The sequence below is a fragment of the Mesocricetus auratus genome, unplaced genomic scaffold, assembly GCF_017639785.1.
Source record: "Mesocricetus auratus isolate SY011 unplaced genomic scaffold, BCM_Maur_2.0 Super-Scaffold_100707, whole genome shotgun sequence".
NCBI lineage: Eukaryota > Metazoa > Chordata > Mammalia > Rodentia > Cricetidae > Mesocricetus > Mesocricetus auratus.
The window spans coordinates 14,477,654-14,498,864 of record NW_024429269.1 but is presented as its reverse complement, the minus strand read 5'-3'; the positions used below and the strand labels follow the sequence as shown (position 1 = coordinate 14,498,864).

General features: G+C 45.2%; 1 protein-coding gene across 2 annotated transcripts; it reads right to left on the bottom strand.

Moving 5' to 3' along the window:
* Window positions 1-8: 8 nt before the first annotated feature.
* On the bottom strand, window positions 9-21,199 carry Dad1 (defender against cell death 1). Of its 2 annotated transcripts, XM_013124862.3 has the most exons (3): window positions 20,912-21,199; window positions 9,044-9,218; window positions 9-243 (listed from the first exon to the last, which is right to left on the bottom strand). In XM_013124862.3, exons 1-2 carry the CDS (start codon window positions 21,120-21,122, stop codon window positions 9,088-9,090), a joined length of 342 nt encoding a protein of 113 aa, XP_012980316.1. In that variant the 5' UTR covers window positions 21,123-21,199; the 3' UTR covers window positions 9-243; window positions 9,044-9,087. The 2 variants fall into 2 exon arrangements, with proteins under 2 accessions (XP_012980316.1, NP_001268553.1); NM_001281624.1 differs by lacking the exon at window positions 9-243 and having other exon boundaries at window positions 9,042-9,218; window positions 20,912-21,136.
* Window positions 21,200-21,211: the final 12 nt, after the last annotated feature.

Genomic DNA, 21,211 nt, shown 5'->3' with positions numbered 1-21,211 from the left:
AGGCATGGTGAGGAACGGCAGAGAAACTTTGTTTAATTTGGAGAGTAAGGGTTACACTTGGGGAAGGCAGACTCCGTGTTAACAGACACACGTTGTAAAGCCAGTCTGACGGAGCAAAGGGAGGGTCTCTGGGCTCCCCATTTCACACCCAGTCAAGGCCACAGTTAAGCACAGATCCGAAGAATCAATGTTCAACAAGCTGTCATCTCAAGAATTCTTATCCGGGGACATCAAAGAGTGAACCTGAAAAACAGAAGCAGAAGGGTGAAATGTCACGTCCCAAGGCTTTCATCTAAACTGTAAACCAGAGCGTGGGACAGCCATGGCCCTCACTCATCCTGAGCACCAGACGCATTTCAGGCAGACTGCAGTAAGCGAATAAGGGCAGCTGTTTTCACGAGAGTGTGTGAGTGGTGTCGATAAGACAATGCCCACACCTACATTCCAAGCTCACCAAAATGGCAGCAAGTGAGGAGCAGAAGAAACCGGCCTCCAACTCTCCATCACAGCATCCTGCCTGCATCAGCATCGGCACTCAACATCCTACACCAGCATCACCATCTACACCAGCATCACCATCTGCACCAGCATCAGCATCTGCACCAGCATCAGCATCTACACCAGCATCAGCATCTACACCAGCATCACCATCTACACCAGCATCACCATCTGCACCAGCATCATCTACACCAGCATCATCTACACCAGCATCACCATCTACACCAGCATCACCATCTACACCAGCATCACCATCTACACCAGCAACACCATCTACACCAGCAACACCATCTACACCAGCATCAGCATCTACACCAGCATCAGCATCTACACCAGCATCAGCATCTACACCAGCATCATCTACACCAGCATCACCATCTACACCAGCATCAGCATCTACACCAGCATCACCATCTACACCAGCATCAGCATCTACACCAGCATCATCTACACCAGCATCATCTACACCAGCATCAGCATCTACACCAGCATCAGCATCAGCATCTGCACCAGCATCAGCATCTGCACCAGCATCAGCATCTACACCAGCATCATCTACACCAGCATCAGCATCTACACCAGCATCACCATCTACACAAGCATCATCATCTACACCAGCATCACTATCTACACCAGCATCAGCATCTACACCAGCATCAGCATCAGCATCTGCACCAGCATCAGCATCTGCACCAGCATCAGCATCTACACCAGCATCATCTATACCAGCATCAGCATCTACACCAGCATCACCATCTACACCAGCAACACCATCTACACCAGCATCAGCATCAGCATCTACACCAGCATCAGCATCTGCACCAGCATCACCATCTACACCAGCATCACCATCTACACCAGCATCAGCATCTACACCAGCATCAGCATCTACACCAGCATCAGCATCTACACCAGCATCAGCATCTGCACCAGCATCAGCATCTACACCAGCATCAGCATCTACACCAGCATCAGCATCTACACCAGCATCGGCATCCTGCAAACAAAGCACATATGTCCAATTTGAGGACAGACTCAATACAGAAAGTCAGATTCCTCAAAACTTCACAAAGGGCCAGAGTCATTAGAAGTGCTTTCTTGTTTACTTAAAGTCAGCTCTCTGGGTAAGATGGGAAGTGACTGGGCTGCTACTTTGAGCTGGGTGGACTTCTGACTCTGAAACACTTGAACCTGAGACACTAAGGCCAGCCCACATAGAGAGGAAAGAAAGCATCTTTGGCAGTAGTTTTCAGAAACCCAACTCCCAAAGAGCAGTTCCCTTCTTTTCCAGTGAAGATGTATTTAGCGAGATGTATTTGACAAGAGAGGCCTCGGGATTTCTGAAATGTTAGCTCAGCACAACTGGGCCCAGTGGACAACTCAGAAGAGCCCTTTTCAACTGTAAAAAAAAGGCTATCAAAAACTGCCACAAACTCCTCCCTGAGAGTGAGACACCAAAATGGGGGTGCCATCTGCCCGGCCTGATCTGCAAGGTCAAGTACAAGGGACGATGAGGAATACACTGTCTACAGAGATGAACTCGGTAACGCCAGGCAGCCCGCCTCCTGGGATGGGCTCTTTCCCAGCATGCTCTCTACTCAGACACTATCTGGACAGCTGCCATCAAATCCATCCTTCCCTGGATTCTGATTACCCAATTAAAACTGGGACTAGGGGTGACATAAATCAAAGACTACTGTGCAAAACTCCCAGGGGCAGAGTTCAGTCTGAATCACTCTAATGTTACAAGGCCCAGATCGTAACTTCTAAAAATGAAGGACACTCCAGAAATCAACTAGACTAATCCTCTCATCTTAGAAATGACAAAATAGACCTTGATAGCTTGGAAATTTTATCCAGAGCTGTGCTGTCCAACCTAGTAGCCAGTAGCTACACAGACTTATTTAAATTTAGTTAAAATTAGGTGAAATTATGGGTTGGGCTGGGGATATAGTTCAGTTGGCAGAGTACTTATGTAGCATACATGAAACCCCAGGTTTGAGACTTAGCCTCCATAAAACTAGGCATGGAGGCACATGTCCATAACCCTAGAATTTGGGGAGTGGAGGCAGGAGGATCAGAAGTTCAAGGTCTTCATTGGCCATATATTGAGTTCAAGGCCAGCCAAGGATTCAGAAAAAAACCTGTCTAAAAACATAAAAAGGAAATTAAAATTTAGTTCCTTGGTTAGCGAGTCAGATGTCCATCAACCAGCATCAATCACATGACTAGTGGCCACTGCCGTAGGTAGCGCAGACCAGAACAAGGTGCCAACGCAGGGTCACCCTCACTGGATGAAGTCAAGTCTCCCAGTCTGCATTCCCGTATAGCTCTCATTACCATAGTAATGATGCCTGGCTTTACAGAAACTTCTAAGGGTCTGTGTTTCTCTCTTCAATTTTCCCACTTAAAAAAAGAAAGGTGGTGGTACACGCCTTTAATCCCAGTTTGAGACCAGCCTGGTCTACAAGAGCTACTTCCAGGACAGCCTCCAAAGCCACAGAGAAAATAAATCTGCCTTGAAATCGAAAAAGAAAACAGCAAGTTTAAGATATTTTAGCAAACACAATCTAACAATATACATACCATACATATAATATGTATGTATAATATATGTACTATATTATATAGATATGTTTTATATTATATGTTATATTAATTATATTTAATACAATTAATTTAACTTATAATTATATATTTATGTGTGTATTTACAATCATCACTCAAAAGCTCTTGAAAAGAGTGAACAACACACACTGCATTTAGGCTCCGGGCGTCCACTATGAAGAGTCCACTCAAGTCATTTAGTGCCAAGGACAAGTCATTTAGTGCCAGGTATAAAGTAAGTTTGCGGTTCCGTCTCCCCACCACAGGGCAGGCAAAAAAAATGGCATGCACTGGCGTAAAGGTGGTTATGGGAGAAACGAGAAGCCGGGAAATGCGGGGATGGCAGCAGCAAGCATTTTACAGACGGTGGTTCTGTAACCCTGCACAATAATTCTGAGCAATCCCACTTCAACGTTCCGCCTTCAGTGACCAGACTGTGGGAATGTGAGTAAAAAGCAAAACCAAATGATCCACAAAAGTGACCATCATAACGACATCAGTGAGAACAGTCATGAAGGCCAAGCTCCTCACTGTGCAGGCAGGGAAACTGAGGCCTGCCATCAGCCTTAAGGTCCCGAGTGAACGATTTAAAACCACGTGACAAATGCAGATGTGAGAGGTGTGCACTGTGGACCTGAGCGCCCAGAGACCAGGGTCCTGTGCAGCCCCGTGGGTGACTGAGACTTAGGGTTGAGTCACCAGGGGGTGAGGACAGGAACAGAATTCTCAGCAGGATCTGCCTAGCTGAGCCAGGTACAACAGTGACCTCCTGTATCCCACACTCAGGAGGCAAAGGAGCAGATCATGAGTTCAAGGGTAGTCTTGACCACAGAGCGAGACTGTCTCAAACAAAACTGAAAATAAGTTTAAAGGAATTTAAAAACAGGGCAAAGACACCTGATAAGTCCAACAAGCTAAGTTCCAGCCCCAGGGCCGATGTGGTGGAAGGAGGGAAACCATTCCCATAGGCTGTCCTCTGATCACGTGCCAAAGCTGCACAAGTGCACACACATACACACATACATACACACACATACACACATAAACACACACACATAAACACATACACACAATACACACACACATACATACACACACAAACACACACATACATACACACACATACGCACACATAAACACACACACATAAACACATACACACAATACATACACACAAACACACACACATACATACACACACAAACACACACATACATACACACACATACAAACATAAACACACACACATAAACACATACACACAATACATACACACAAACACACACACATACACACACAAACACACACATACATACACACACATACGCACACATAAACACACACACATAAACACATACACACAATACATACACACAAACACACACACATACATACACACACAAACACACACATACATACACACACATACGCACACATAAACACACACATACGCACACATAAACACACACATATACACACACATACACACACATGAACACATAAACACACATACATACACACACAAACACATACACACACATACACACATACACACACATGAACACACACAAACACACACACATCTGTGTCTCTCTCTACCTAAAAAGATCAACCAAAAGAGTTCAGTCACCAATTAAAAGTCAATTAATATTTTTAACTATTAAGACTAATCATACAGGACCTACTCATCAATTGAAAAATTAAAGACTGCTGCCAGCAGGGCTCACTGTTGGAGGCAATAAAGGGTCTAGAATAACAGCAACTGACAGGAAGGGCAACCCAGTGAACACGACCCTGGGGTGGTGCTGAGGGCTCCTAGCTCAGCACTGCCCACTGCTGGCCAGGATGTAAAGCAACCCCTGGTGAGCATCTGAGCTCACCTGAGCCTCTGCTGCCCTTCTATGACTGGAAAGGAACTAGCTTAGGTCATTCCACCAATGTGCATCCACTAGGTGGCAGCAGAGCTTAGAGGGTAACATGTAGGCTGGAAGGTAGCCCCGGCTGCAGCTGATGTCCCAGTCCCGTGAGTGTGTAGGCAGCACTAAATGGACTGCGGTGGGTAGCTAGGCAAGGTAGACACCAACATGCACAAACCCACACAGACACACACATACATAATTAAAATTAAAAAGAACCCTGACATTGGGTCTGGGCGATGCCTGTAGTTGTAACCCCAGCATGTGGGAGGCAGAGGATCAGGACCTCGTTTGACATGACCTTGAACTCCCAGGGACCCTGTCTAAAGGCAAAACAAACAAAAGATTTCTCACAAGGCTCCATGGGTCTCTCAGCACCTGACCTACAGATGGGAATGGCAAGCTCATCTTTCTGAGGGGACCTGAAGATAAACGACACTGCACAGCACGGAAAGCAGCATCCAGCGGGAACTGTCTGCTCCTCTCGGCAACCCTCAACCACACTGCTTTCTACAGCCGATGCCGTTTTCTTCATCTGCCTTTTCTTGTTGGTTTTAAATGTCAGCTTCAAACTAATTAAACACCAGCTACATCGCAGATTTCTTAAATGCCCAACTCTCGATTGGAAATTAAGAAGGTTAAGCAGCGGCGTGAGAATCTAGCCCACATTTCATTTCATAGGAGTAAGGAAGCAGACTGACAGTGTCTCATAAATAAATGTTTTCTCAGAGCATTGAGTGGTATTGTTTTGTTTTACTTGGTTATCCTACCTTCTGAGTTACTTTAACTATTGAGGCCTCACTTGGAAACTACGTTTAACATGTTTGGCACTGTAAGAATACACGTGCGGGACGGCATAGTGCCATCAGGTGGAAGGCGTCTGGAAAACGGGCTGGGCGCTCCCCAGAGAAGGCTTCCTACCTTTCCTAAGAGCCTGTTTCCTCCAAAGTGACAGAACACTGCCATCTGGGACTGGAAGACTCTGCATTCTCTGAGCCCATAATTCCCAGCTGAGCAGGTGGCCCTGGGCTGTTAATATGATCTGCACTACTCCGTTTCTGCTGAGCCTGCTTTTTTGTCTGTTTTGTCATAATTTTGAAATACTGAGTTCTTGGAAGCCAAGTCCTCCTCCAATCATGACAGCACTGGGAAATAATTTTCTATGATCTGCTATCTTTCTGAGCCTTGAGAACACCCTTGAAATGTGTTCTGTCCCTTCTTAAATACATACAGTAACTCATCTAGAAAACACCTTCACAAATCTAACCCGAGGTGGTCAACACCGGGGGCTCCATTTTCCAGCTCCACTCAGGGGATCCGAAGGAAATGGTTAACGGTGGGAGCTGGGATTCACTCATCACTGCTTCTCCCAGGCACAGTCACCCCGTTCTCCGTCCCTCACAGTACTCTGTTCTGACCTCCGCTAACAAACTAATCAGGCTATGTTTTAACTATATGTTTATGGGTCTTTTACCTTACTTAAGACAGGGCTCATGTTGTTCAGGCTGACCTCTAACTCCATATGCAGCTGAGGATGAACTTGAACTTCTAACCCACCTACCTTAGCCTCCTGAGTGCTGGGATGACAGGCATGTATCATTATGTCTGGTTTGTGCAATGCTGGTACTGAACCCACAGCACTCTACCAAATGAAATACATTCCCTGTGCGGTGGTTTGAAAGAAAATGGGCCCCATAGGCTCATAGGGAGTGGCCTTGTTGGAGTAGGTGTGGCCTTGTACAAAGAGTGTCACTGGGGCTGGGCTTTGAGGTCTTAGAAGTTCAAGCCAGTCCTAGTGGCTCAGCGTCACTTTCTGCTGCCTGTGGATCTAGATATAGAACTCTGAGCTTCCTCTCCAGAACCATGACTGCCTGCACACTGCCATGACAAAAATGGACTAAGCCTCCGAAACTGTAAGCCAGCCCCAATTAAATGTTTTCCTTTATAAGAGTTATCATGGTCATGGTGTCTCTTCACAGCAATAGAAACCTCTTTTTGTTCACACTTTTTAAGATATAGGTCTCAACTGTTCACTTTTAAAGGCATTTTCCTTTCCTTGCATTTCCTTTCCTTTCCTTGCACTTGCATTCCAGTGTTATAGGCACTGTCTAGGGATGAGGGAGGGATGGAGAGCAGATCAGGTCTCCAGGGACTGAAACTGAATTAGGATGGTAGGATGAAGTGGTTCTCAAATGTTTTCAATGACTAAAGCATCCCAACAAGTTACCACGACCTAAAATGAAGGTTTTACCTAAACAAAGAGGGTTCTTTAAAGGTGGATTTCCGTGCCATTTGAAGCAAGTGACTAGTTCCTGCTAGAAAACGAAATGCGGGCACTGCCTCATCACTGCATGCACTCTGCAATGCGTCACTCTGATGAGCGCTCTGATGCTTTCAGTGCAAAACACAGGTTCCCACGTAGTGTGCAATGAGATTGGTCCTCAGATAATTTCCCCTAAAAGGTTATTATTTTCTAAGATTCTCTTCTCCTACCACTAGAAACAATAGTCCTAAACTTTATGGTGTAAAGACAAAGAGCACAGACATTCACTGGGGAGTTGCACAAGCACCAGGCCAAAGCATCAGTAGACAGAGGCCACTCTCTATAACCACACAACGCTGCAACTGGAGAAGCTACTGGGCTGTCCTGGGCCCATTTTCTCATATAAAAGGAACAATATTGATACATGTATGAAAAAAAATCCATGTACCTACCACAGCTTTAAGACTAATTCAGAGGTGTGGCGATCTGAATGAGAATGGCCACAGGCCTGTGTGTTTGAATGCTTCCACCAGGAGGTAGAACTGTCTGAGAAGGATCAGGAGGTGTGGCCTTGTTGAAGAAGGTATGTCACTGGGGTGGCCTTTGAGGTTCCAAAGCCCATACCACTCCCAGTTAGCTCTCTGCTTCATGCTTGTGGCTCAAGATCTAAGTTCTCAGCTACGGCTCCAATACCCAGTCTGCCTCCCTGCTGTCATGATCTCTACCATTGCAATCATGGATGCAAACCCTTGAATACCACTTTCTTCTACAAGTTGCCTTTGTCATGATGTCTTACCACAGCAAGAAGAAAGTAAGACAAGAGGAGAGGGTAAAATAAGTCATACAACCTACGAAAGGGGTAGGGTGGAGAGGCTTTCAGTTCTACAAAAGGGATCTAGGCCCACTTGTGTTTCTCTATCAGAATTCTGTAAAGTTTGTTTGAGGGGCAGGCATGGCTTTAGTGCCCAACGAGAGATGAAGCAAATAAACCAAATGCTATCAGTCTGGCTCCAAATCTCCTCCCAAGTTAACCCAACTTTATCATTTAAGTTTGGGACACATACTAGTAAGTACCAACTGTTACTCATTCACACTACTCTGAATGCCAATCATGTAACAATGGCCACATTTAACAAAAATGGCTATCGAAATTGGAAAAAATTTCAAGAACAAATCTAAAAGCAAACCCTGCAATTTATTATTCTTCAAAAATCTTTGGGTGCGCCGGGCGTTGGTGGTACACGTCTTTAATCCCAGCACTCAGAAGGCAGAGGCAGGTGGATCTCTGTGAGTTCAAGACCAGCCTGGTCTACAAGAGCTAGTTCCAGGACAGCCTCCAAAGCCACAGAGAAACCCTGTCTCGAAAAACCAAACAACAACAAAAAATCTTTGTGTGCACACCTCAATCCCAGAAGGCAGGAGCTTGCAAGCCTGAGATTGGCCTGGGGTACATAGAGAAACCCTGTCTACAACAAGAATAAAGGAAAAGTTTTCAATTTTGAATTAATTTCATTCATAGTTACTAGTAAAATACATATGTTGTATTCTGTACCTTAATGATCTGCAGGACACTAAGAATAGACTGTTGAGAACAGCAGGCTGATGGCCATGCTGATAAAGCCCATTATGAACCTCCAGGAAATTCTGCAAACATCTCACAGTACTCTGAGAACTCATCCAACTAGGAGCAGAGCCAATCTCCTCTAATTTCACCTGCTAAAATCAACACAACAGGACAAGGACTGTGATCACCACTTACATTCTGCCAACCTCCAACTCCGTGCCTAAGGAAATGGGAGCAGCTCAGCCAACGAAGTTCATGACGACAAGGTGCAGGATAGTGCTGGCAAAGAGGAAATCCGCAAAGGCTCGCTCTGGAGAGATGCCTTGGAAATCCGCCTTGTTCTGGGGGTTGATCTGTATTCTCAAGCAAACTGGGTAAGAAACAAAACACAAAAGTCACTATCTGGAAGTATAAAACAAGTGATTTCTAATCAGTATACAAATACAACCCATGATGAAAAATCTCCTCTAACAAAAAGAATGCGCATGTACACCCAAGAGGCACACACAGGAATGATGCCGCCAATGTGCACCAAGCTAGAAACATTTCATGTCTAGTCACAGTACAGACCAGAAATTATATATAGTGCATGTAAACAAAGAAATACTATATGGCAATGAAAAGGAACTTCTGTTAGATACAGTTGAATAAACGTCATGATATGTTAGGCGCCACAATCCAGACATAAAGAGTACATGCTACATGATTTCATACGTACAGGACCTTAAAACTAGACAAAACAGTCACACACCTGTAGTCCCAGAACTTGGTGGGGGAGAGGGAAAGGGAGAACTGCCCCAAGTTTGACACCAGTCTGGGCTACAGAGTTAAGATCCCGACTCAAAAAAGCAAATAATAACAAATAAACTAGCAAAATAAGTCAGGACAATGGTTCTCATCTTTCAGGGACAGAGAGGAACCCTGTACGGTATGACAGTGTTCTCTGTCTTGATCTGGATGGTAGTTAAATCAGAGAATTTTAAAACTCATCCCAAGCTAGGCAATAACGCAGCATACCCATAACCCCAGCACTTTCCAGGTACATGGAGAAGGGGATCCACTCAACATCACCCTCCACTCCACGGCAAGCTCAAGGTAAACCTGAACTTCATGAGACAACTGTCTCAAGAAACTAAAACTAAAAATAGGGCTGTGAGATAGCTTACTGGTAAAGGCACTTACCAACAACCCTGATACATGCATGCATACATGCATACATGCATACATACATACATACAATGAAAACTGCAAAAACTAAATGAAGAACATATCAAATTATATACTTTTACAATGTTTTTGTTTGGTTGGTTTTGGTTTTTTTAGACAGGGTTTGTGTGTGTGTGTGTGTGTGTGTGTGTGTGTGGGTGGGTGGGTGGGTGGGTGGGTGGGTGGGTAGCTTTAGCTGTCCTGGAACTCCCTCTGTAGACTAGGATGGCCTCAAACTCACAGAAATCCATCTGCTTTTGCTTCTCAAGTGCTGGGATTAAAAGCATACGCCACCACCGCCTGGCTCTCTTTTACAATCTTAACTATTATTTATTAAAGGAAAAATAAAGGGGAGAATGATACCCCAGAGTTGCCACAAGAACTCTCTTAATCTAGTTGATTTAAAGATATCTAATTACACCTACACAGGGCTATAGATGCAGTAGAAACAAAAGCTGGGCTGAATGACAACCCTATGAAATACTAAACATTTCTACAAGAGGCATGCATAATACATGGTGGAGATTACAAATACAGCTGCTCGCCCTTGCAGACCTCGTACTATAAATATCTACCTTTGATATAAAGCTCTAGTGGCTGCTTATCCACCTCAAAAGACTGCAAAGACCCACCACGAGACTCCTGACAGTGATCTCTCCCGCCACATTTCTGTATCCCTCAAGTCTCTAACAAGGCAGCAGCCAGCCACCCAGACATGAAAAGCAGCTCCAGGGGTATTCTCTGCTCAAATACCTTTATGGCTGTGACAAAGAGTCACACCTGCTTCAGGCTAGCACCCACTCCAGCATTAACAAAGCAGCAGCCACTCAGAGGAGAAAGACCAGACTAGCGCTCCAGAATCCATCACCATAGCAACAGTTTCCATCACCCTAGGCACAGAAATACCCACGGAAGTGCAATGATCTTTATGAAGGACACTGACTGAAGTCAGGGATCCACTTAAAATCTTGCTGCGAAAGGTCAGGCTAGACCATCTTTTGGGGAAAGCAACTGGCAATACTACTTAATACTTAAAACTGTTTTTATCTTTTTGACTAATGTGTCTAACAAAACATAGTATGTTTGTAAATTTGAAAGAAAAAAGAAAAAAGGAAATGGTCCAAATGTCATCAAAAGGAATAATTATCCTTCAGACCTGCAATGAAATCCTATGCAATTATTCAGAATCAGGTAAATGACTTTTACTGAGTGAAAAGAAGCCAAAAGCACAGACTCATTCCAGGTCTCTTTTTGTTATGTGTCTGTAGTGTTGTATGTATATGTTCATGTATATGTTCATAATACAGGTAGGTGCACACATACATGTGTAGAGACCAGAAGCTGAATTCAGAATCTTCCTCATTCACACCCCACCTAGCTTTTTTAAAGATTTGTTTTTACTGCAGGAGCGTGTGTGTGTGTGTGTGTGTGTGTGTGTGTGTGTGTGTGTGTGTGTGTGTCTGTCTGTCTGTCTGTCTGTCTGTGGCTCTGTCTCTGTCTGACCTGTGTATATAGGTGCTCCCGGAAGCCAGAAAGAGGGCATTGTATTCCCTGGAGTTGTAGTTACACACAGCTGTGAACCTTGATGTGGGCCCTGAGAACCAAACTCAGATCCTCTGGAAGAGTAGAAAGTGATCTTAAGCGCTGAGACATCCCTCCAGTCCACCCACTTTATTTCTTGAGGCAAGGTCTCTCACTGAGCCTGAAGCCCATGGATTCAGCTGGGTTTGCCGACCAATTTCCCCCAGTTTGGGCTACAGATGTGTGGCATGCCCTCCTTTCCCTGTGATGGCTGGGGACCCTCGCTCAAGCCCTCATGCTTTTGCAGCAACTGCTCTGGCTCAGGCTCCATATTGCTCTTTCTACAACTTTAACTTTTACATATAATTATTATGTTTATATCTTTATATATAAATATTAGATTACTTGGTTGCAATCTAACAGAAATTGTAGAGAAAAAGATACAGAACTATTGACAGCAATGGGGTAGAAAATGAGGTAGTGTTTGGAGTAACTATAAGAGAACAAGAGAAAAGCTCTGTGAAGGAGGATATAGCCACAGACTGATGCTAACCCTACAATGACCAGAATAACTCAAATTCAGTAACGGTGCACAAATCAACCCCACAAACACCCAATGTACAGAGGTCATCCAGACCAACACCCATTTTTGAAAAATTGTTTATTCTGTGTGTATGGATGTCTTGCCTACATGGACACAAAAATCACATGTCTACCTGGTGCCCAAGGTTAGTATATAGCATTAGATCCCCCAGCACTGGAGTCACAAGAATGGCTGTGAGCCACCATGTGGGTACTGGGAATGGAACCTGAGTCCTCTGGAAGAGCAGCCCATGCTAATGCTGAGCCACCTCCCCTCCCAACACCCTACTGATGCAGAAAAAGCCTAAGCAGCTGAGATTTTTGCCAACATGACACAAACTAGAGTCAGCTGAGAGAAGAGAACCTCAGCTGGGGAATTGCCTCCACCAGAATAATCGTGGGCATGTCTGTGAAAAATAATCATGTTTCATTCCTTTTAAAAAATGTATTATATGTATTTACCACTGTGTGCCTGGTGCCCTAGGAAGCCAGAAGAGCACATCAGACCCTCTAGAAGTGGAGCTACAGCTGTTGAGCAGTTCATGTGGATGCCAGGAATTGAACCTGGGTCTTCTGGAAAAGCAATCAGTATTCCTTAACTGCTAAGCTGTCTCTCCAACATTTTCTTAACTAATGATTGATATAGGAGGACCCAGCCCACTACAGGCAATGCTACCCCAGGTCCTGGGTTGTATAAGAAGCAGGCTGAGCAAGTCACGGAGAGCAAGTAAGTAAAGAGCAGTCCTACACGGCCATTGCTTGCTTCCGTTCCTACCTCCATGTTCCCGCTCTGCCTTGCCTTGATGACGAGCTATAACATGTAAGCCAAAACAAACCCTTTCCTCCCCAAGTTGCTACTGGTCCCAGTGTTTACAACAGCAACACAAAGCAAAGCAGGACACTGTCCTAGAAGTGGTGGGAGACAGGAGTGCTGGAAAGAAAGAGCCTCCAAGAATAACCCGGGAAGTTTTCTGAAGGCTACTTACCAAGTCCAGGGTCAGATAAGCTGCCCCATGAGAATTACACCCCTCCAGAACCTGTGCTACCCATAAACATGTCACATTCCTCGGCTGCTTTGGACACAAAGGTAAAGAAACATGCTTGCTCCAGAAATGAGCCTTCAGTGTCTCCCTGAGCACTTCCAAAGATGGAAACCAACTAACTCCTGAGGCAGCCTGTCCCCTCCCAGCAGCTCTTATTTCATCTCTCTCCTTAAATGCTCATTTGTTCAGCAAAATATTTATCAAGCATCATTGTAGATGCTGAGAATATGGCACAGAGCCAGACAGACAGGAGTCTGGCTCCCGAGGAATTTACAGTCTGTGGAGAAAACACAAGTGTTTCCAGTCACAAGTCAGCAAACAAACAAGAAAATTTTGGGCAGGGCACACACTGTGAAGAAAATGGAGCGGGATAAGAAGGCTAGAAAGCTGTCTTTTTAAAATGCTCCTAAAGCCCTTGTTTGAAGGCTAAAGAGCAAGATCCAGGACTGAGTAATCAAGACAGTAAATCGGTCTTGACATGTCTTGGAAGTAACAAGTCAGACACCAAGTATCAGGGAGCAGAAGACTCGGGAAGGAGTCTGGACTTAGTTAAAGGGCAATGTAACACACAGCAGGGTCTGCGGAGCTGCAGGGCACAAATGACTCATTCTCTAAAGGTTAGAACTGCAACATGAAGAACGGTTTGTAAGACTAGAGATGAATGGCTCAGGAACTGAAGAGCTCAAGGTTACGAAGATAAAAATAGGCAGAAATGAAGGAGTCACTTCATATTCTGGAGATGAAAAAACTTGCTGGTGAAATGGATGTGGGAGTCAAGAGAAATTATGAGATCAGAGGGACCTGAATATGTGGCGGAGCAGTCTACCCAAGGTTGGCACTGTGTACTGCTGGTGAAGAAGCAGATGGCTGGGCAGGGAAGGTTCTATTTGGGATATATACCCTTGAGAGGTAAGACAGACAGCAAGAACAGAAAGGAAGTCAGGGACTGGACTTCCGAGTTTGGACAGGTCCAAACTAAAACATAAATAGCATGGTAAGTGCACGCATAGACATGGAACTTAAATTCACCTATGCAAAGAAATGCAAACTGCGACAGCCAGCACAGCAGGGAGGGAAAGGCGGTGGGTGAGGAGGAGGCGGTCACAGGAGTGTGGAGAAGAGTTTCACTCAGAAAGAACAAGCCAACTGAGCTACATGCTAAACGCAGAGCAGGGCGGTAGGTGAGGCAGAAGGCTGCTCCATCGGGCAGCATGGTAAGACAGCTGGTGGTGGAGGCAGACCACCACAAGAGCACCGAGGAATAAAGGGAAAGGCAGAACAGCAACTGTTCTCTCAACAAGTTCTACAACAGATGGCTGCTGGGAGAGCCTGGGGTCCAATGGAAGTGCTTTGTTTGTTTGAGGCAGAGTCTCTGTACATGGCCTTGCTGGCCTGAAACTCACTGTAGACCAGCCTGGCCCCAAATTCACAGAGATCCTCCTGCCTCAGCCTCCCCAGCACTAAGATTAAAGAGCACCACCATGCCTGGCACAACTTTTTCAAATTAGACAGTATTAGAGCATGTCTAAAACATAAGACTGATCCGACAGAGAAAATCCATGGTGCTGAATGAAGGGATAATTGCAGAAGCCGTTCAGCCAACCAGAGGAGACTAAGACTCCTCTGACTAAGCGGAGGGGCTGGCAGAGGACACGAGGGGGACACAACAAACCACAGTGGGGAGCGGAGAGACAGCACAGGAGCAGGCAGATGCCACAAGTCAACGGAAGATGAAGACATTCCTGGCTACGTTCACTTTGTCAGTAAAAAGCTGAAATGCAACGTAACTGTGAACGCAGGCAAAGAAATGAAGTTACAAAGCACATTTTGGTAAAAGTAAACACACAAGAGGTATCCTGCAAGACCACTGGAAAGACCAGGAAGCCCACCAGGCTCCTAGCCTCACCAGCACCACGCCCAGAGTTACCTGTCTGCATCTCTCTTCAAACTGTAAGAGTAGGGACGGCATCTGTGTGCCTCACAATTGAATCTGCAGCACCTGAGCAGAGAGCCTGCCAAATAGAACTCGATGTTCCTTAAACTAAGACGTGTCACAATTTAACATGCACAGTCCTACCAAAGATGCAGACGTGATATCACCTGCCCTGCCTTCCAGAGGGCAGACAAGCCCAGCAAATGCAGCCTAATGGAGAACCCGTCTCTCTTCTTCCTAACCTCTCCCCCCACGTACAAGAGTGAAGCAGGAGGAGGCCTGGGTCTGCTGGGAGTCAGGAAAGGTTCTCCACAGGGAGGAGGAAGCACTTGAACTGAGAGGTGTAAGATAGCAAATAAAGGTACAAGACTGACATCGGTGCTCACGGAATGCCAAGTAGCTTCCTGACACTGAAGGATAAAGGGCAGAGGCAGAGATGTAGAGGGAGGGGTCAATGAAGCCGGCTCCCAAGACAGCCTGTGTGTCATGAAAAAACGAACAAAACAAAAACTTGACTTTGGGAACCACACACAAATGTGGTTAAGCAACACAATCAAGCTTGTAAACAAATCAAGTTAAATAAGATGCTAGAGGCTGCCCCATCAGAAGCAGCTGAGGTACCGAGAATAAAAAAGTGATGGATAGGACATTTAGAAGCAGGACAATCAGCCATGAAGTTGGAAAACTACCAATCTCCTGGACAGTAGCTAAGAGGGATCCACAAACCTAACAGACACTCCCTAAAGTTGCCGGACCCCAGTCCACATAAGCCAATGGCTCCCTTGAGACAGAAAACACTCTGAATTAGTCTCCTTGTCTCTCAAATCAAACTCCTTTGGGTGTTCTTAACTGAGAGCACTAAACTTAATTTCGTAAGTCTTAAATGTGTGACAGCATGTGTGTGTGTGTTAAGTGTACGACTGTGGTATGTGTGTGTAGATGCACATGCCTGTGTGCATACTTTCAGAGGCCAGAGGTCACTGGATGTCCCGTGTGTGCTCTCTCTCACTCCCCTCCCTCTCACTCCCCCCCCCTCACTTCTCTCTCTCCCCTCTGGCTCTCTTCCACCCTCTGAGACAGGGTCTCTCACTGAACCTTAGTTGAGAAGCAGCAAGACTCAGCAATCCTCTTGATTCCCCTCCTGCCCCCAGTCCTGGGGCTACAGGCATATGTGGCCGTACCTGCTGCATATGTAGCCATGCCTGGAGATCTGAACTCAGACCTTCATGCTTGCTCTGCAAGCACGCTAACCTACTAAGCTATTTCTCCAGCTCCCAAACTCTATTTTTTTTTCAAAAGCCAAAACTGTTTCCTACATTTGAGAACAGAAGGACCAAAGTTGTGACTTAAAACAATTTCACAGACTAGGAATAAAGCCCCAGGGTGGAGTGTTTGCCTAGTAACACATTTTTAGCCATACTCATAAGGACAGACTTAACCATTCCCCACTTACCCTCCCTAAATAGTACTTGAGATGAGCAAATTTCAGTTAGGTTAAAAAAAGGAAACTAAGAAGGCTGCCAACAGTGGAATGTTAACTCAGAAGAGACAGATGTCCTTCCTCCAGTGAGAGCTAACCATAAGACAAAGAGTCAGCTATGAGAATGAAATAGGAAAGGAAAACTACTCCCTTGAGGTCCTTTTAAAAACCTGCTTACTAGCCGGGCGTTGGTGGTGCACACCTTTAATCTCAGCACTCGGGAGGCAGAGGCAGGAAGATCTCTGTGAGTTCGAGGCTGGGCTGGACCGACAGCCTCAAAAACAATACAGAGAAACCCTGTCTCATAAAAACAAAACAAACAAAAACCTGCTTACTATACTGTTGAACAAGCTCATCCCGGTGGCCAGTCACCTCAGCCCCCTTCCTAAGACCCTGAGTCACCCAGCCATGAAGACACAGAAGACACCACTGTCTTAGCAGGCTTTTAAGTTTGATGGCAGCATTCTAACCTGGTTGAAAATGTACTGACCAAGTTCCAAAGAGCAAATGTGAACAAGCAAAAGGGATAACCAGTCAAGCTAAAGAGCATCCTCCTCCAAGTCACACATCTTACACCAGCTTCAGGTCTGTCCTTTCCTTCCAGAGACAGAAGAGACGGCCGTTGGATGGCCGGCTTGCATTTGTCGGGAGCCATGCAGCCCAGTCTCGGATCAGCACATGACTACCTGACCAACAGGTGTCCTTGGTGCAAAGCACCTGTGCAAACAGACTCTTACTTGGCGAGGAACTGGACAGTGAAAGAATTTGTAAAGTTCATGCACCTTGCAGGCTCTTTTCTCTCATTATATTATTGATTCTTTGGGTGGTTTTTAGTTTTGTCAGTCACACATGCAATAGCTGAGCTCTATGTATAGAATAAGGTTATGTAAGGGATGGGAATGTGTTTTGGGGGAAACAAAGGGAACAATGGGGGCTTTCATAATGACTACACTGTATTCCTTAAAATATGATGCATTTCTTAAAAGTCAAAAATATGAGCCAATAATAAAGCTGTTCATGTAACCCTGGTAAGAAAAACTGTTTAAGTATAAATAAAGAGGGCTCGAGCTACTGGGGACCACTGGAGTGCAATCCACTTGGTGGTCAGAAGTTTGTCTTGCTCGGACGCTCCCTCCCCACCTCAGGACCTGAACCTGAGCCGAGGCTGGACACGGCAGTGCGTTCATTTACTATGTACTTAGTGGGAGTGCACGGTGGAGTCGAGAGGACAATTTGCAGGAGTTGGCTCTCTCCTTCCACCATGCAGGTTCCATGGTGAAACTCAGGGCTCTCAGGCTTGGTGACGGGCACCTTCACCTACCGAGACATCTCACCAGCCATGGTGTCATTCTTAATTCTCAGATGACCTCCTAAATAATTTGGTCTCTCACCCAAAGCTCCAGCACTCAGCACCACTTGGTCCTTCAAAATCCTCCAACCTAATTTCCTGCAACCTCCCTTCACCAGTCAAACTGTCCCTCCATTCTCTTCTAATAAAACACATAGAAAAGTAAAAAACAAAAATAAAAAACACTTCAGCAGGTGTAAGATTTCCTGTCTCAACAATATGAACAAAGACCAAACACACAAATTTCAAATTTTTCATTAAAACACGTTATTACCAGGCAATGATCGGGACTAGCAGAAGAGGTTAGGTCTAGTAAACTTAATGCTGCTAAAAGAAACATGGCAGCCAGGATAATGAACAAAGTAGAGGTACATGGAACTCTTTGAGTTCAAGGTTAGCCTGATCAGCAGTTCCAGCCAGCCAGGGCTACACACTGAAACCCTCTTTCAAAAAGGGGAGGGATGATGGATGGATGGATGGGTGGGTGGGTGGGTGGGTGGGTGGGCAGCTCAGTAGTAAAACACCCCTAAGTTCACAGTGAGAAAGAAGTATGCAAATAACTTTCTGTAGCAACAATAAATTTTTCTTTTTTCCTCGAACCCACTTTTCTTTCTTTCATTCTATTGCCTGTTACCTAAAAGATTTGAAAATCTCACTACTGATAATGTCCTCACTGCTAATGTCCTAATAATGTCCTCACTGCTAATAATGACCTCACTACTAATAATGTCCTAATAATGTCCTCACTACTAACAATGTCCTCACTACTAATAATGTCCTCACTGCTAATAATGTCCTAATAATGTCCTCACTGCTAATAATGACCTCACTACTAATAATGTCCTAATAATGTCCTCACTGCTAATAATGACCTCACTGCTAATGTCCTAATAATGTCCTCAACTGCTAATAATGACCTCACTGCTAATAATGTCCTCAGTGCTAATAAACGTCCTCACTACAAATAATGTCCTCGCTGCTAATAAAGTCACTACTCATAATGTCCTCACTAATAATAATGTCATTGCTAATAATGTCCTCACTGCTAATAAAGTGACTACTAATAATGTTCTCACTACTAATAATGTCCTCAATACTATAATGTCCTCACTACAAATAATGTCCTAACTGCTAATAATGTCCTAACTGCTAACAACGTCCTCACTACTAATAATGTCCTCACTGTTAATAAAGTCACTACTAATAATGCCCTCACTACTGATAATATCATTGCTAATAATGTCCTCACTGCTAATAATGTCCTCACTACTGACACCAGTCTCATTACTAACAGTGTTCTTTTGGTAAGCAGTCTATCCAATAACAAGTCATACAGCTCCCACTGGAACCTGACAATTTTAGCTTTAACAGGCACAAAAACAGGACTTCAGAGTGGGACATATTTCTATCTCAGTTGGTAATGTGCCTGCCTCAAAGCATAAGAACCTGATGGTTCATTTGCCCAGCACCAAGTAAAATCTGATATGGTGGTACTCACATCTGTAACTGTGGACCTGGAGAGAATGGGAGAAGGGACAGACAATTCACTACACAACAGAAAGACACCCCCTTGAGCTCTCTGGCCAATACATGCATGCATGCACACAGACACCCACAAAAATATTTTTGAAAGGAAAGATTTTTAAAAATCAGTACTTGGCATAAACAAAAGTCACCAGAGGGAAGGGAGAAAAGAAGGAAGGAAAAAAATGAAAAAGTCAAACTCTCTGGTTTTATCACATTAATCTAACTTTTTCAACAGATCGTTCTTTTCTACGTAGTCCTGGGAAGCCAACGTTACCCAGCGGCTCAACAAGTGAAGGCTTATTTAGAATCAGCTTTCAGCCCCACCCTGTTCCCACACTTCCATAACCAAAGGCAAAAATAAAAATGAAAAAAAAAATCAGAGGTTCTCAGCCAAGTTCTTTCTCCTGGTTGGTTAATAAAATCATCCTGAAGTAAAGAGATTTGTCAGGTCTGGCTGATGGTGCTAACATATCCTCCAAAGACGACTGAACGAGCTAACTCTGCAGCTCTAGCTCTGACTGGGGCACAAGTCATGATGTCCAGAGGCCTATTTAAGTTCTGAAGTAAAATGATCTCCGGTGTGCCTGAGCTAACAGTGTGAATGTGTACACGTGACATGAGATCTACGTTAAGGAGGTATCACTGTAAGTCAAGTGTCCAGACAAGCCCGGTGCTATATTCTGTCTGTGCCCAAACCAGCTTTACACTGAGGGGGGAAAGCAATAGCTAATAAATCCCCAAAACACTGCTGACCATAATACACGTGGTAGCTAACACTCCTGAGCCAAAGCTGTTCCCAGTTTTCACTCAATTCCACGGGGAAAGAAAGACCAGACTTCAGATGAAATTCGTGGAAGTAATTCTCATTAAATCTGGAAGTATACACGATTAGCAAATTAGGAAAACCAGAAAGAAAAGCTAACACACAATTGTGTGAAGAAAAATCTGAATTCGGGGATAATGAGGAAAACAGGGGCTCACACACACTCAAACACAGTGGGGGCACCTAAACAGCCAGCATCCACTGAAGAGCGTCACGAGCAATCGCCAATATGTATACCCCTACGCCTGATGACAGAATCAGCTCAGGGTTGGCTTTTTCACTGAAGGGTCCACCAACTTTAAACTTGTCTTAAGGCTCCATCACAGTCAGAGTGGGATGTTTCCTTAGAGCAGTACTAACTGCGGGGGATCACCAGAAGAGAGTTTCTTCCCATCTTCAGTTGCAGCTCCTGGCCAACAACTGTGGGGCATTAGAAACGTGACAACATTGCTGAGCCTGTTGTTTCCTGGAATCCCAAGAAAAGAAAGAGTGCGTGACTTCGCGGGCGCCAGCCGTCTGCCAGCTACCAAAGGGCAGGCACTGTGAGGACGGAGCTGCGCGCCAAAGCGGAGCATCATTGCCGGGACACAGAATCATTACCCGCTAGGATGAAGCTGCCCACACACGAGATGAAGCCGGAGAGGAAAGAGTTGAAGGGGAAGGTGCCCACGAGGAGACAGTAGCCGAACTGCAGCGCCCCGGTCAGCAGTATATACAGGAGATAGGCGTCCAGCAGCTTCAGGCGCTGCGGAGTGGAGCTCAGGTACTCCTCCAGGAACCGCGAGATGACCGACACCACCGAGGCCGACATGACGAGCGCGGGACGCTTCGGACACCGGACGACCACAGGCAACGGGGTTCGCGCGTGCGCGCTGCGGGCCCGGGCCCCGCCCACGCAGG

Coding starts and splice junctions, on each gene's coding strand:
- Dad1 (XM_013124862.3), bottom strand. CDS start 21,122: ATGTCGGCCTCGGTGGTGTCGGTCATCTCGCGGTTCCTGGAGGAGTAC. Junction 9,219..20,911: donor GGGCAGCTTCATCCTAGCGG/GTAATGATTCTG, acceptor TTTCTTACCCAG/TTTGCTTGAGAATACAGATC.